Source organism: Terrapene carolina, unplaced genomic scaffold (assembly GCF_002925995.2).
Source record: "Terrapene carolina triunguis isolate 2854851 unplaced genomic scaffold, T_m_triunguis-2.0 Scaffold232, whole genome shotgun sequence".
NCBI lineage: Eukaryota > Metazoa > Chordata > Testudines > Emydidae > Terrapene > Terrapene triunguis.
The window spans coordinates 3,536,794-3,552,243 of NW_020664583.1; the positions used below are offsets into that span (position 1 = coordinate 3,536,794).

Genomic DNA, 15,450 nt, shown 5'->3' on the forward strand with positions numbered 1-15,450 from the left:
AAATCGATTTAAGGAGGGCTCTATGTCGAACTAAATGGCTTCGTGGTGTGGACGGGTGCAGGGTTAATTCGATATAACGGCGCTAAATTCGACATAAAAGCCTAGTGTAGACCAGGCCTTATAGTCTCACTACCCCATGCAGCATAAAGAGACGAACACATCACATACCATAGCACCAGGATATAGAGATACACTCAAAGAATACAAGAAACAATAGGCTCATTCCACTTGCAGAGTAGTAGTCAAACAGCTTGAACACATAAATTCCACCCTACGAGATACAAGAAACAAATGACTGAAGTTAGCACATTTCACCTGGTATTTGTTTTGAAGACAGGTTAACATTTCTCATTAATATTTTTGTAGTTATCTATTATTATTTTATAATTATTATTTAAAATTGTAGTTTATATAGTAATTTTCTGAAAAGCTATATAATGCTTAAGATTGTATTGATTTCCTTTTAAGAGATCAGTAGTTACCAAGAACTAGAATAATGTTAACTAATTAGCTTGCATATGTAAATTACAAACTCCTGATTGGCTCTGCATTCAGTAATTTTTCTGAACTAATTTGCAACCAGTCAATCATAATAAAAAATGTTAATAATAATACTTTTTTGTTTCATAGTGTTGTCATTTAAAGATTTCAAAGATCCTTAGGAACCTTGGAAGAAATTCCCAACTGCGGTAAATCAGCATAGCTCTATTTACTTCAATATGCTAATCTTTGTGTCTTGAGCAAATCTTTAGAGGGTAATGATAGTTTTTGTCGATCTCCACTTTCTGCTCTCTTTAGTAGATTTCCTTTTAAATATATTAACCTTATAGCCACAGTGGAAGGTTTTTTCCATTCTTCAGCTTCTTAGTGAACTTGATTGAAACTATAAACATTGTAGGTAAGCTTGCAAAATAAAAATTCCTTTATATAAAACTTACCTGAGTAATATTGGACAGTCCTATCAGATAGGAAATAACGCACACTACAGCAATGAAGATTTCTCTTCGATTGCGTAGTAACCTTGGAAATTCATCCACCAAAGCTGTTATGAATCCTTCCACAGTACAGAACTGCAAGTAGAGTTACAGGTTATACACAACACAATAAAACTGCAGTGTTAGATTTAGAGCAACATTTTCAAAAGCATTCAGCGCTGCCCTCCAGCTGCTCCCATTGAAGTCAATGGAAAATTCAGTAGGTGCAGCCGTAGGCCAATGCTGAACACTTCTGAAAATCCCTTTTACTGGTTATTAAAATCTATGCAAAAAATTATCCTTCTGGCACAACTCTTACAAATTAACATATGTTTCATACGTTCAAGTGTTGTTTCTTTTGTGATGGAAGAAGTGCATACAGCCTAAGCAAACAATTGTACATGTGCTTGATTGGGATTTCTTACATGCAGAACATTAAATAATGCATAAAATCTTGCCAGACTGGGCACCTCAATTGGAAGGTGAAAAACTCAGGGTTGGATCCTCATTTGGTGTATATCACCATAGCTCCATTCAGTCAATGGAATAATGCCAGTCTACACCAGCTGAGGATCTGAAACCCCATAGGGAAACTTAAGAAAAATTACCAATAGAAAGTTATTTCCGTGATGACAACTGAAATCATGCAAGCCTGCTGTATGTGAAGTTACAGTCATTTTTAGAAGTGAAATCATGACTTAGCCAATATTTGCAGTTCTTCTTATTAATGAAACATTTCATGCACTATAACTGATGGAGGAGTTAGACAGAAAAAAGAAGCAAGCCTGACAGCCTGTGGACATATCTTGTTTGTAATAATATTAGACTATCTTCCTCAGCTGTTACAGTAGCCTAGAGACAAGCTCTCTCAAGAATATTTTTGACCCAATTAATTTCACAGTAGTTCCCCAGAGTGAATGTTGTGGTTTATTGTTTTTCAGTTAACTCCAGGCTTGACGAAGGAAATAGCAAAAATAAGAATCTTTGGTTTCTTTTCATATCTCTTGGCAAAATGCCTTGCTTTTCTTTTTTGTTTTTTAAACACTTCTTGGCAATGGCTGCAATCAATCAGTTTGGCTATCAGAAAAACAAAGAAGTTGGTTCTAATTAATTAAAGACTATCGCAGTACTAGTCATATGTAAGCAGTCCCGCAGGTTCGCATATGTACTATCAATGCCATATGATTTAGTAATCAAATGGAGAATTGTTATTTGCTAAGGCCCCTTACACTGCAACTGTGTTTATGGATCCCTGCATCTATGATGAACTTCAGAACGGCTTTATACAGGGATTTCATGCTTGTGACCAGTGGCAGAATCATGGTCTACAAAGGTATTTTGTAAATTAATGGAATTTAGAGAAAATGAAAATACTATCACTCCTTTGTCAATTAAAATATAAGCCACCTAGTCCCTTTCTGTGCTGGAAATATGTTCTTGAAGCTGTATGAAGTTTTCCATTTTTTTTAAGCACTCTAAGTCCCGAAAAGATTTTTTCCAAAGTGTGATTCTTTAGCATCTTGTTTTTCAGTACGGCAAACTGGCAGAATAGCCGAGCTCTGTACTGACTATTCATTCCCAGGTGAAATTCAAGATTAAGGTTAACATGTATAAAGTCCTTCCTGGTTTAGGCCACAGTATCTCAGAGACCTGCTTCCTTTCCACACACTACAATGACAACTGTGCTAGGCTGTCTCTCTTCTGTTTGTCCCTCAGGTGCCAGAGACAAGGTTTTTCAGTAGTAGACATTTGCCTCTTGAATTTCCACCTATGGGTTATTCTTTTAATTCTGCAATTTACTACATTTAGAATGAGATGCAACATGGCCTCCTGGTCCACATCTTCTGCTAGTTGTAGGTTCTTGAGTCTCCTTCCACTTGGTTTACTAGCTAGACTTTTCCAGCTATCAGTTTAGCTGTTAAATCAGGTGCTGCAGGGAGCCATAGCGTATATAATTCCTTTGTCAGGAAATATTTGTTGCATCTAAACCTTTAAACTATGTCCAAATATTGCCTCAGTGATGGACACCTCAAAAATGTTTATAATCAACAATATAAAATTGTTAATAATTAAGGAGGAGGCCTTTTTGTTTGCAGAGTACATATCCTGCATACTGTACCTACTTTTGTTGTAGCCGTTGACTCTGAGGTTTGGAACTAGCAGTTCCTGTGGAAAGGAAAGTGGCTCAGTACCAGTTGCTGGCCTTCAGAATATCCCAAACCCTTAGGTCTCCTCCCCCAGCTGTCTACCCCATTGCACTAGAAGTGGTCCTGTACTCAATGATAGCTTACAGTGTGAAATGCACAGAAAGAGATACTGTCTGTTATTAGAAAGACAAGGTGAATCACCAATAAAAGATATTTACCTCACTCACCTTGCCTCTCTAATATCCTGACACCAACATGGCTACAACAACACTGCATACTGTTTGTCATGTCATACATATTACAGAAAATAAAGTATTTTTAAAAGAATCAACAGTAAGCAACATTACCTGGCTGTCAATTCCAAGCATAAGCAACATGGAGAAGAACAGAATTGCCCACAATGGAGAGACAGGTAACTGTGTCACGGCTTCTGGATAAGCTAAAAATGCCAGTCCAGGACCTGGTAACAGAAACAAGAGATGGGTTATTAATTGTATATCTTTATTTTAGCTTTGATACAATGCAACAGGATGGTGAAAGTATTTGCACTCTATGGTACTTCTGTTTTTGGTTTGTTTGCCAGTCTGAAGACAAATGAGGTGCAAGTTGGGGTGGGATAGCTATATCAGGGAAATAATAGAGAGAAAATAAACTCTGCTATAGAGAAAAAAGTAAGTGGTACCTCAGGTTCAAATGTTTTAAATTAGAAGTAGTTCAAAATGCTGCTCCTAAAAGGCTGCCTTCGTGAGTTTTGATACTGCAAATATGCTTGCCTCCCTGGGACAGAATTTGCATCATCTTCAGGCTCCTTGGTGAACTATCTCTGCCTTTAACCTACACTCAAACAGTTGGTGATAGCTGTAACTACAGCCAGAATAGTCCTTAGGAAATGTGGAGACAGTTCCCCTCTGATATATGCAGAACAGATAAAAGGAATATCAAAGATAACTCTGATAGAGATGCAGATTCACTTTCCAGTATTTTGAATAGGACCATTTGCTATTTCATGGAATGATTTCTATTGCAATATACATTACTCTAACATAAGAAGTGTCTTCTGACAGTGGTCAGGGCCAGATGCTTCAGAGAGAATGAACAGAACAGGGCAATTTTGAATGATCCATCCCGTCGTCCAGCACCAGCTTCTGGCAGTTGGAGGTTTAAGGACACCCGGAGCATGAGATTGCATTCCTGGCCATCTGGATAATAGCCACTGATGGACCTATCCTCCATGAATTTATCTAATTATTGTTTGAACTCAGTTCACAACATCCCCTGGCAACGAGTTTCACAGGATGACTTCGCACTATGTGAAGAAGTACTTCCTTTTGTTAGTTTTAAACCTTCTGCCTATTAATTTCATCTGGTGACGACTAGTTCTTGTGTTATATGAAGGGGTAAGTAGCATTTTCCTATTCACTTTCTCCAAACCATTCATGATTTTATCGACCTCTACCATGTCCCCCCTTAAACGTCACTTTTCTAAGATGAATGGTCACAGTCTTTTTAATCTCTCTTCGTTTGGAAGGTGTTCCATGCCCCTTCTTATTTTCTTTGCCCTTCTCTGTACCTTTTCCAATTCGAATATATCTTTTTTGAGATGAGGCAACCAGAACTGCACACTGTATTCAAGGTGTGGGCATACCGTGGATTTATATAGTAGCATTATGATATTTTCTGTTTTATTATCTATTCCTTTCCTAATGGTTCCTAACATTCTGTTCGCTTTTTTGACTGCTGCTGCACATTGACCAGATGTATTCAGGGAACTATCCACGATGACTCAAAGATCTCCTTCTTGAGTGGTAACAGCTAATTTAGATCCCACCATTTTGTATGTGTAGTTGTGATTATTGTTTCCAATGTGCATTACTTTGCACTTTTCAGCATTGAATTTCAGCTGCCATTTTGTTGCCCAGTCACCTAGTTTAGGGAGATCCGTCTGTAATATTTTGCTTTCAGCTTTGGACTTAACTATTTTGAGTCATTTTGTGTCAACCGCAAATTTTGCCACGTCACTGTTCACTCCTTTGTCCAGATCATTTATGAATACATAGAACAGCACTGGTCCCAGTATTCATGGTCTTTTTACTATGAAGCACAAGGGGTGGAAGGTGAAGGGGGAAATGACCCTTATTAAAAAAGGAAAGAGTGTGTTTTTGTTGTCCTAGCACACTGGGAACTAGCTGTTGGTAGGCTGATGGAGAAACTCATAATAATCTAAAGTAATCATAGAAATAAAATTGGAGTGCCTCTTCCTAAAGTGGATATCCTACTTATTAACTGTAAATTTAATATAATCTTTATTCAGTTTTCACAGAAAATAAGTACATCTGTGATAACTGGCAGGGACATATTGTAGCTTTTGGAACAGCAAAGCAGCAAACAACATTAGATATCCGAACGTTATCTTCCAAGATGCTTACCTTCCAATATCCTCATTGCATATACTTTGACCTTTGCTGATCAGCATTATTAAATATGATTGGAATGCCTCCCACATGGCAAAAATCCCAGAAAGAGAAATATGCTCTTGCTTTTGCTGTGTTCATATGCACCAATGAAACAGAGTAGAGGTTGTGATGGTAGTGTCTTTAAAACTCTCTTGCTTCATACTACTTTTTACAAAATGAAATTGGAGCATTTAGAGAAAATGATGTCAGGAATAAATACATCAAGACTCAAAGACCAAATATTTCAGATTGCAGCTTGCAACCCCATCAGAAAAGATGTCATGTATTATCAAGCCTACGTGTTTAAAAAGAATATTAGAGGTGGGCCCAACCCAATATAGCAGATCTGCATTGCTCCATAATTTTGGGTTGTGGATTCTGAACTAGGATCTGCATCCAAATTTGGGGGTTGGTTCCTATCTCTGGATCAGACCAAAAATCCCAGCTCCAAACACCCTTGAACTAATGCGCATATAATATACAATGTATGAAATCCACATGTGGACCCTAGCTCCTGTCTAATAATAATGATGCCCTACACCTAACAAAAGGGAGCAAACATTATTCACAGCTTAATCCAAATCACACTCTGATTATATATATAAAAAGCAGGATATGAACCACATTTTTTCCAGTGTTGCTTCATGAGTTGATAAGCAAAACAGAGTCTGCTTCCAAAATCAAATCCCAACAGGAACATGGAACTGCCAAACCAGATCTGGCTATTGCACAGCATCTGTAGTGTAATTGTCAAGTGAAATATACATAATATTCCAAAAGCCAGAGCCATAGCAAATGTCATAAGATGCCTTTCCCAATTTATGTAGCCTATCTCCTGTTTGTGAAATCTAGGGAATGCCATCTGGCTGGTATTTTTTATTACTATTTGCATATTCTATTATACCAACATCGCTAAGAGAAGTAGCATTACAGCACTATACAGAGCAGAGAGTCAGGTGCTCTCTGATTCTACAGAAAGGCTCTTTACAAGAGCAGCTGCTGATAATATTGATTAAAATCGAAGTCCAAAGACATAGTTTCATGATACTGCATATTACTTTTTCAGAATCAAGGAGATGTGAAGCTCTGAATATGTGGAAGAAAAAAATATTGACAAAATCCAAAACAAATACCATGTATTAAGTCCTATATCAACATTAGAAGAGTTTGCTTCAAGATTAGAAACCAACACAACTCTCTGAACTAGTCCACTTCTGTCTTAGCTCTCTCTCCACTGTCCAAACATCATTGGGTAAAGCAGTATTTTGGGGAAAAAAACCAAACATAATTATGACACAAAATAAACATTACTAGCCCACTCATGATCTCTTAGCACATTAACTGTGTTTTACTTAACATAGAGTGCTTTTTTGTAAACTGGGTCGAAAGTGGGTTTTTTAAAATTCAGGAAGGTCATTTAATAATTTCCCCATAACTGTACTGCTCTCATAACTATTCTGTAATTGTGGGTCATTCTGATATTTGTCTGGTATTTTAAAAATGTAAGAACCAAACTGTAAAGAGAGAATGACACACACTGAAAACATTCTCACTGTTTCTGTTTCCTTTCTGCTCACGAGATCTTGCCAAGAATTGGAGGTGATGGTGGTGCTGCTGCCCACCTTAGAACCTTTAGTGTAGTATTAATAGGACTCACCTGAGATGTGGGAGACCAAGGTTCAATTCCCTCTCCAGGCTTTAGAGTGATGCTCACTCTCTCTCTGGCCCAAGGAAAATTTAAGTATTTATCCACAGTGGAACAGCTTCAACAGGAGAGATTGAGGGAGCCCCTCTTAGCACAATGGGCAGAGCACTCACCTGAGAAAAAGACCCCTGTTCAAATCCTCTCGCCGCCTCAGACAGCGGGGGGAATTAAACCTGAGTCTCCCACATCCCAAGACAGTGATCTAACCACTGGACTAACAGTTATAAGCAGGGTTTGGCCACCACCACCTCTGGCCTGAATTTGAATGGGACCCGATACAGTAGGCGGTGACTGAGTGTGAGTATTGGATCAGGCCCTGCACATGAGCTAGGCAAACAAATGCCTGTTTTTCCCTGCTCTGTGGATTGCTCTGGGACTTAGACTTGAGATAGGCGACTGGATGCCTAGAGTGAGGCAGCAGTGCAGTTGCCCAAAGGCAGGAGGGAAGTTTTACTTCAAACACATAGGCACCAAGTGAGTTTAGGTACCTACAGTGTTCGGTGGCAGCCTAACAGGACTTTTGTGGACCACAGTAGAGCCTAAAATGGGGACTTAAGTGCCTAAGGACCTTTGTGGATCTGAGCCTCAGGTGCCTCAGAATGCATTTAGAAGCCTAACATTTGGCACCCAGGTTTGGAATTGTTGGCAACTGTTCACAGGTGCCACTGGAAATCTTTATGCAGTCACATAAAAATCAAGTGCACAACTCAAGAAGGTTATTTCTCACACCATTGACTTTCACAGCCATCAAATGGGAACTTTACATGTCCTTACAGGTTTCTGGCTAATTCCTCTGTGCCTATATTCTGCTTAAGACAGTTAATGTTCTTGCAATTCAAGTTCTATTCATAAGAAGACCAGAAGGTATTTTATAATTGGGTTATTCATAATAACATGGTAAGACACACTACTCTGGTGTCCCACAGCCAGTGACTTACAGTTATCAGCATGTTCCTCCATGAGGTTACAGTTGCTGTGTATCTGTATGGATATCTGGCATGGTAACTGAGTCGTGGCAAGCACCAGCTCTAGTAAGCTAAGCTTTTTCACTTGAGGTCAAGTCACTGAATTTCAAGCAAAATACAGCAGATTCCTGCTACCCAGGAGACCCAGCTTACTGTCCTAATAAAACAATTGTCCTGATAAGGGGCCCAATCCTGCTCCCATTGCTAACAGAAGTTTTGCCATTGACTTGGAGAGGCACAGGGTCATGTCGCTAGAAAATAAGTCAGTAAGGAAAAAGTAATGACCGTATTGGAAAGTCGGACAATGAAATAATGAATGATTGAGTAAAAACAGACAAACAGAACAGATTGTCGCTGCATTTCATCTGTATTTATTCTGCTTTGGGAACCATCACAGCAAAGGGCTGGTGCGCAGATTTTCACACCTGTTTAATACCCAGTTAAGCACCAGACTGGCTGAACGTGTCCCCATTTGTTAATATTGTCTCCTGTAAGTAGCAGTCCCTGTCATCCATTCTCCTTAGCACAAGCTGGATCACTAGTAGGTGCCCTAAGAGCTGGGTTTGTGAATAAGTGACTCAGTTAGGCAGTCATCCCGTTCAGTGTTAACTGCTTTAGGGCCCTATACTCAGGGCCAGCTCCAGGCACCAGCGGAGGAAGCGGCACATGCTAAGGGGCGGCATTCCGTCCATTCTTGGGACGGCACAGTCCGGGTGGCTTTTTTTTTTTTTTTTTTTGCTTTGGCAGTTCGGGCGGTAATCTGAGCGGCTTTTTTTTTTGAGGGGGGCGGCAAAAATGGTAGAGCTGGCACTGCCTATACTGGACTGCCTTGAGAGACTTGAAACAATTCATATTCATCTCTCTCTCTCTGTATGTGTATGTGTGTATAAGGTGCAACTAAGTTAACAAGGAGCTGAAGGGCCTAATAGGGGAAATATTAAATATGTTGATAATCAATCAGTAACAAATTAATCAAGAACCAATAATCAATAGCATTTTTAATTGCAATTACAAGTTCAATAAGTAACATTCCCTCAAGTTCAGATTTATTCAACAACAACTGACTTGGGATAAGTCAGCTTTGACTGGATGTATTAATCAAACAGTTAGTAAGACAGCACATGCACAAAGAGGCATATAATTAACAAAAGCTGTGGAAGGACTTCCCTGTAGTTTCTCACAGCATGCGTCCAGTCTGCTGATGGTCTTTCTTCCTCATAATTTCTTGGGGGTAATGATGTCCTTGTTACCCTTCACTGTTTATTATTCTGGCCAGGGCTGTTTTGGCTGCGTAGGGCACCTGAAAATTTGGGGCACCCCTGAGTCTTAGTGTCCACCCTCACACTAGTTCCTATCTCTGTTCTGACCCTTCCTGCAGGCTCCCAACACAGCTGGCTGCTGCAGCTTGGTGAGTCTTCCTCCAGAGGGGATATAGTACTTAAAAGTGAAAAAGCCTTCCAGCCTGCCAGGCCTATTAGCACAACATTGAAACTGTTAAAGGGCCATTCAAGTGGTAATGAAGCCATTTAACAGGCATTTGCCAACCACCAGGTATATACTGTCAGTTTCTGAATTTACTGACAAAAACTGTTGTGCATTACTGTAATATTTACTTTACTCAGAACATGTTAGTCTACAGGACCTTAGTTTAAAATTTGCTTTAAAAATATTTAATTAGTGTGTTGCTGAAGATTATAAATTCACATATCTAAAAAATCCTTACATAGATTTTTAGATGCACAATCTGAGTATTCATCTTTAGCCTTAAATGCTTGGATCTTCAGACATACAGTTTTTTAACTAAATCCTTCAAAAGACCACCCTGATCTAAAATACACATGTGAGCCCAGGCTGCTGTCAGTCATAGGGGCACCAGTTTAATAATACTGCATAGGGCCCCATAAATCCTAAGGACAGCCCTGATTCTGGCCCCTGGCTATTGCCTCTTTTGGTACACACAGCTTGTGCAAACGTTTGGAACAAAAATGGTGTAACCAGCCTGATTTTGTTGGAAGTTCAGAACTCAGAGTAGGTTTGTGGAAACTTTCTCAATATCACAAGTTTTCTGAGTGAACCTGGGATGATTCATGGTTTAGCTCCAAACCAGGTGGAAACATGGACATTTCAACTAACCTTCACTTTTATTTTTAGTTCATTGAAATCAAACTAAGCAAAAACTCAACAGGTGTTTCCAAAGTTCCCTGTTTCATTGCAACTGTCCACCTGTCTCAACACCTGCTAGTTAGTCCTTTCATATGCCCTTTACTGGATAATGTAATCCATTACAAATCTTGGAGTTAGTACATTGTAAAAATACATTTCAAAATAGGTTAAGGGTTACTACACAATGAAATTCCATTCTTCATTAGACATCTTTATCTTAACTGCAAAGCAGCATGGGAGGCTTGTGCTCCAGCAAGCCCTAAAACCTTTCTTGGACTATCTTAAGTGTGAACAAATAATTAAATGGAATTATTGGATAAAATATATATTGCTGTAAACAGACTAATGGATGCCACTGAATTGCTTAAAGAAATAGGTTGCCTACCTGATGCTGCAACATCTGCAAGAGACCTCTTTGTGACATTAGCCATGAATCCAACAATGGAGAAGATGACAAAGCCAGCAAACATACTTGTGCATGAATTTATGCAGCACACTATGATGGAATCCCTGAAACAAAGAAAAAGGTGCATTAGACTAATAAATAAAGTAATACTGATTACCTTCCAGTACTTTCTATTATCCTCATTGAGAGGAAGGATGATGGTCTTATGGTTAAGGCACTTGACTGGGGACTCAGCACTTTTGGATTCAATTCTTTGACATACTTTCTCTGTGACCTTGGACAAGTCACATAATTTCTCTGGGCTTCAATTCCCTATTAGTAAAATGGGGATACTACTACTTTGGTCTTTTCTATTTAGATTCTTTGATCTTAGGATCCAGAAATGTTTCTTGCTACATATTTGTACAGCCCCTAGCACAGTGCGGCCCTGATCTCAGTAGGGATGTCTAAGTCCTACTATAATACATATAACAATACGTTTACCTGTAAACATTGTTGTGGAAAGGGTTGTAACTTCCAAGAGCAATCAGTGAACCAAGACCCAAACCATAGGAGAAAAAAATCTGCGTGGCAGCATCAAGCCAGACCTAATTGCAGAAAGCAAATTTTTTTTACTATGCGTAGATGTACACTTTGATGGCTGCTTAGATACTTTGTTAATGGTGAGCAATTAGCATGGAACTTTGGTTTACAAGAATTAAATGTTTACCTCAGAATCAGAGAGCTTACTGAAGTTAGGAGTGATATAGAATAAAATGCCTTCCTTTGCCCCAGGCAGTGTCACTCCACGGAAGAACAGGATAACCAGCATGACGTATGGATAAGTAGCGGAGAAATATACCACCTAACAGAAAGAAACAAGGAATTGTAAGCATGGAGTTAGAATGGGCTCTTTACATTAACTTTCAATAGCTTTAGCTACTTGCTTCACAAGAATACAGTGATAGGAACCCAGATTTGTTTTTCAATCCGGAATACTGGGCAAGGGTCAAATTTGGTGGGGAAGTGATGGTATACTGCTCTTTATTCCCACATACCAGGTCCAGAATCCTCTACTCACCAAATGTAAATAACACCCCCCTCCAACTGCTCTGCCACCTGCTCTTAGGGCCAGAGGCTGGGGAGAGGTCAGGGTTGCCCCTGAGGCACTGGTTCATACTGCTCTTGTCCTCATTGCTGGCAGTGTGAGCACCAGCACTTCCATGCAGAGCTCAGCCTGGAGGAGAGCACCATATGGCTCTGTTCTTCCCATCCCATGAGCTCTATCCCTGCTAGCAGAGATCTGCTCCTACATCAGGGAGAGGGGAGAGGTGGAAGACATTTGTTGGTGACAGAATTGCCCTGCATTGGTTCTTGACATCATCTGGCTTCCAAAAGCCCTGGGATAGGTTGTTGTGAAGTCAGGCCACAAAAATGGATTGGCTGCCTCCTGGGAAAGTATGAAAGGAGGAGGAGAAGGGAAATTCTGGATGGCAACCATTTCTTTTGAACAGGCTAAGTCCAACTATCAGCTTAACCTGAAAGTGGAGCGTGGCTCTTACTGACCAGTGAAAAGAAGGCCTTCAATTGGCCACATCAAAATTTATGTGCGAAGTTCACTTCAGTGCCGTATGGTAACATCACTAGAGTGGAGTCTGAATCTGACAGCTACACTATGGTTATGTCTACACTACCGCTGTATGCTCCAATGATCGATGCACCCGGGGTTGATTTAGCGGGTCTAGTGAAGACCCTCTAAATTGATGGCAGAGCGCTCTCTGGTCAACCCCTGTACTCCACCCTGAACAAGAAGAGTAAGGTAAGTCAATGGGAGAGTGTCTCCCGTCGACCCAGTGCTGTGTAGACACCGCAGTAAGTCGACCTAAGCTACGTGAAAAACGTAGCTGGATTTGCATAACTTAGGTTAACTTACTGCAGTAGTGTAGACATAGCCCTAGTTCTCTCTTCAGATAAGTGGCAAATCATCTGAATGTCATCTTCAGTCTATATATGAAGGGAACATAAGTGATCTCTCTCCTGCCATCCATCTCCACCCTCTGACAAACAGAGGCTAGGGACACCATTCCTTACCCATCCTGGCTAATAGCCATGAATTTATCCAGTTCTCTTTTAAACACTGTTATAGTCCTAGCCTTCACAACCTTCTCAGGCAAGGAGTTCCACAAGTTGACTGTGCGCTGTGTGAAGAAGAACTTCCTTTTATTTGTTTTAAACCTGCTGCCCATTAATTTCATTTGGTGGCCCCTAGTTCTTGTATTATGGGAATAAGTAAATAACTTTTCCTTATCTACTTTCTCCACATCACTCATGATTTTATATACCTCTATCATATCCCCCCTTAGTCTCCTCCTTTCCAAGCTGAAAAGTCCTAGCCTCTTTATTCTCTCCTCATATGGGACCCGTTCCAAACCTCTAATCATTTTAGTTGTCCTTCTCTGAACCTTTTCTAGTGCCAGTATATCTTTTTTGAGATGAGGAGACCACATCTGTACGCAGTATTCAAGATGTGGGCGTACTATCGATTTATATAAGGTCAATCATATATTTTCCGTCTTATTCTCTATCCCCTTTTTAATGATTCCTAACATCCTGTTTGCTTTTCTGACTGCCTCTGCACACTGTGTGGACGTTTTCAGAGAACTATCCTCGATGACTCCAAGATCCAAGGGAGCAGACGTGCACTCAACAGTCACTAAATTAGCTCCTTTCAGTTATCTGTATTTTGCAGCCGAATGATCGTGTTTTATATCTTGTTGGTGTGCCAAATCCTGGTCCCCTGCACAAAGGCCAATGTCCTATGTGGGAACTGATGGTGAAGAATCCTGCACCCCAACCCAGCAGTAGACTGCAGCTGCTGCTACAGACAATGAGCTACAGCAGCACATACCTCCATGGCACTTCTTCCCAAGACTTGCTAATTTGGAGAGGTGTTTTTTAATCACAAAAGGGGTAGTGGGCACAACATAAAAACACAGTGAAGCCCAAGGGTCTATGCTAAATGCTGTTCCCAGTCCCAGGCCATCCCCAGGGAAGTAGGGAGGGAGTAGTCCTTACCTTCCCTGCAGCACGACAGCAATTTTGTCTGGCCCCAGCAAGGGCTGTGCAAGGGGGGAAGGCTCTTTGTACCCTTTCCAACCTAGTGTGCAGCTGCATAAAGGCCAGGCCTTAGAATTATACTGTAGCTACATTTCAAATGCATGTAGTTAATGTACAGTGAATGTAGTTTTTGGTAAATACACTGCAATTATATTACTATCACCAGCGGATATTCACAATATAGGTATATAGTAATGAGAATACAGGAGTATTGGAAAGCATATGTCCTAGTGGCAGAGTTATGCTTTAACATAAAGACTTAATTGTCTAGAATGGGATTTATAAGTATTGATGGTCACAGAAGACCCTGAATGATAATATCCAAACTGTTGCATGTTTCAGTTTTTTTGGCCTGATTCTCATTTATTCGAAGGCTGTTATAACCTGCCCTGGCAAGGTAAAGGGGCCTCAAACTGGATGTAACCAACCTGCTCCCCTTTACACTGCCATTGTGGTGCAAAGAAGCCTTAGGGTAGCTAAGAATTAAGTCCTTAAACTATAACCTCTCCCCCCTGCCAACACACACAGAGCTGCTTCATTAAGCAAGGACTTACTTGTTGATCCAAAGTATGAAGTTGTGAATTTCTTCTTACACACAGGATTTTGTGCAAAGTACATGTGACAGGTACAGGTACATTACTAAACATATTGGGTCAGATTCACCAACTGTGGTGCAGGGAGGTGTACATCACATCTACATCCATTTTACATGATTTTAAATTGACCCATTTTTCGTGAAGCTTTTCATTATTTTTGTATGGACATTTTTAGTCATTGTTTGCAGTGCTGTTGTAACTGTGTTGGTTCCAGGAGATGAATGGGCAATTGCCCACTTCATTTTAAGTGGAGTTCTACAACATGTGTGAACCTCTTATGCTGAACTAGTTGTCCCATCTTGTATTTAGCTTGGAGACTATAATTGCTTTCTCCAGACCTGAGGAAATGCTCTGTGAAACTTGAAAGTTTGCCCCTTCCACCAATAGAGGTTGATGCTACAAAAGGTATTCCCTCACCAATCTGGTCTCTCTCTCGCTCTCATTTTTAGTAATTATCAAGTAATTTTTGAGTAATTATCAAAACCCTTCACACACTGTTACAAAATGCTTTACAAAGAAATCCAGGGCGAAAAAAATGGAAGATTTTAAACTTTGTAGTAGGGCAGCATTCAATATCTCAGAGGCATTTTCCAGAAAGATGGCTGTCACTAGTACATCTTACCTTACGAATTTTCAGAATACTTGGTTGAACAAAATAGGCACAGTTTTAGTTTAAGAGCACTTACAACAGTTCTAAATCTTACCTTTCCTGTCCAGCCTACCCCCTTCCAGATGCAAAAATACACTAGAATCCAGGCAATTGCCAGTGTAATCGCTAATGGCCATCGGATTTGCCCTGGCTTTTCCAGTCCATCTGTCATTTGGTGCATGTTGCGTCTAGAATCAGCAAAAAGAATGGGGCATTGGACAACTGCTTATTCTGAAGTATGTATATGTATTATAACAAGCTGAACTATGCATATGCACACAAATGATGTATAGAGA

General features: G+C 40.0%; 1 protein-coding gene across 1 annotated transcript in view; it reads right to left on the minus strand.

Moving 5' to 3' along the window:
• The window catches only part of SLC6A1 (solute carrier family 6 member 1), a 40,378-nt gene that overhangs the window by 15,372 nt on the left and 9,556 nt on the right, over positions 1-15,450 (minus strand). Inside the window, exons 5-11 of the mRNA XM_026656688.1 lie at positions 15,210-15,342; positions 11,523-11,657; positions 11,297-11,400; positions 10,793-10,917; positions 3,469-3,581; positions 939-1,070; positions 169-271 (exon numbers count right to left, since the gene is read on the minus strand). Of these exons, the coding sequence (XP_026512473.1) occupies positions 169-271; positions 939-1,070; positions 3,469-3,581; positions 10,793-10,917; positions 11,297-11,400; positions 11,523-11,657; positions 15,210-15,342 (845 nt within the window). The remainder of the gene's footprint in view (positions 1-168; positions 272-938; positions 1,071-3,468; positions 3,582-10,792; positions 10,918-11,296; positions 11,401-11,522; positions 11,658-15,209; positions 15,343-15,450) is intronic.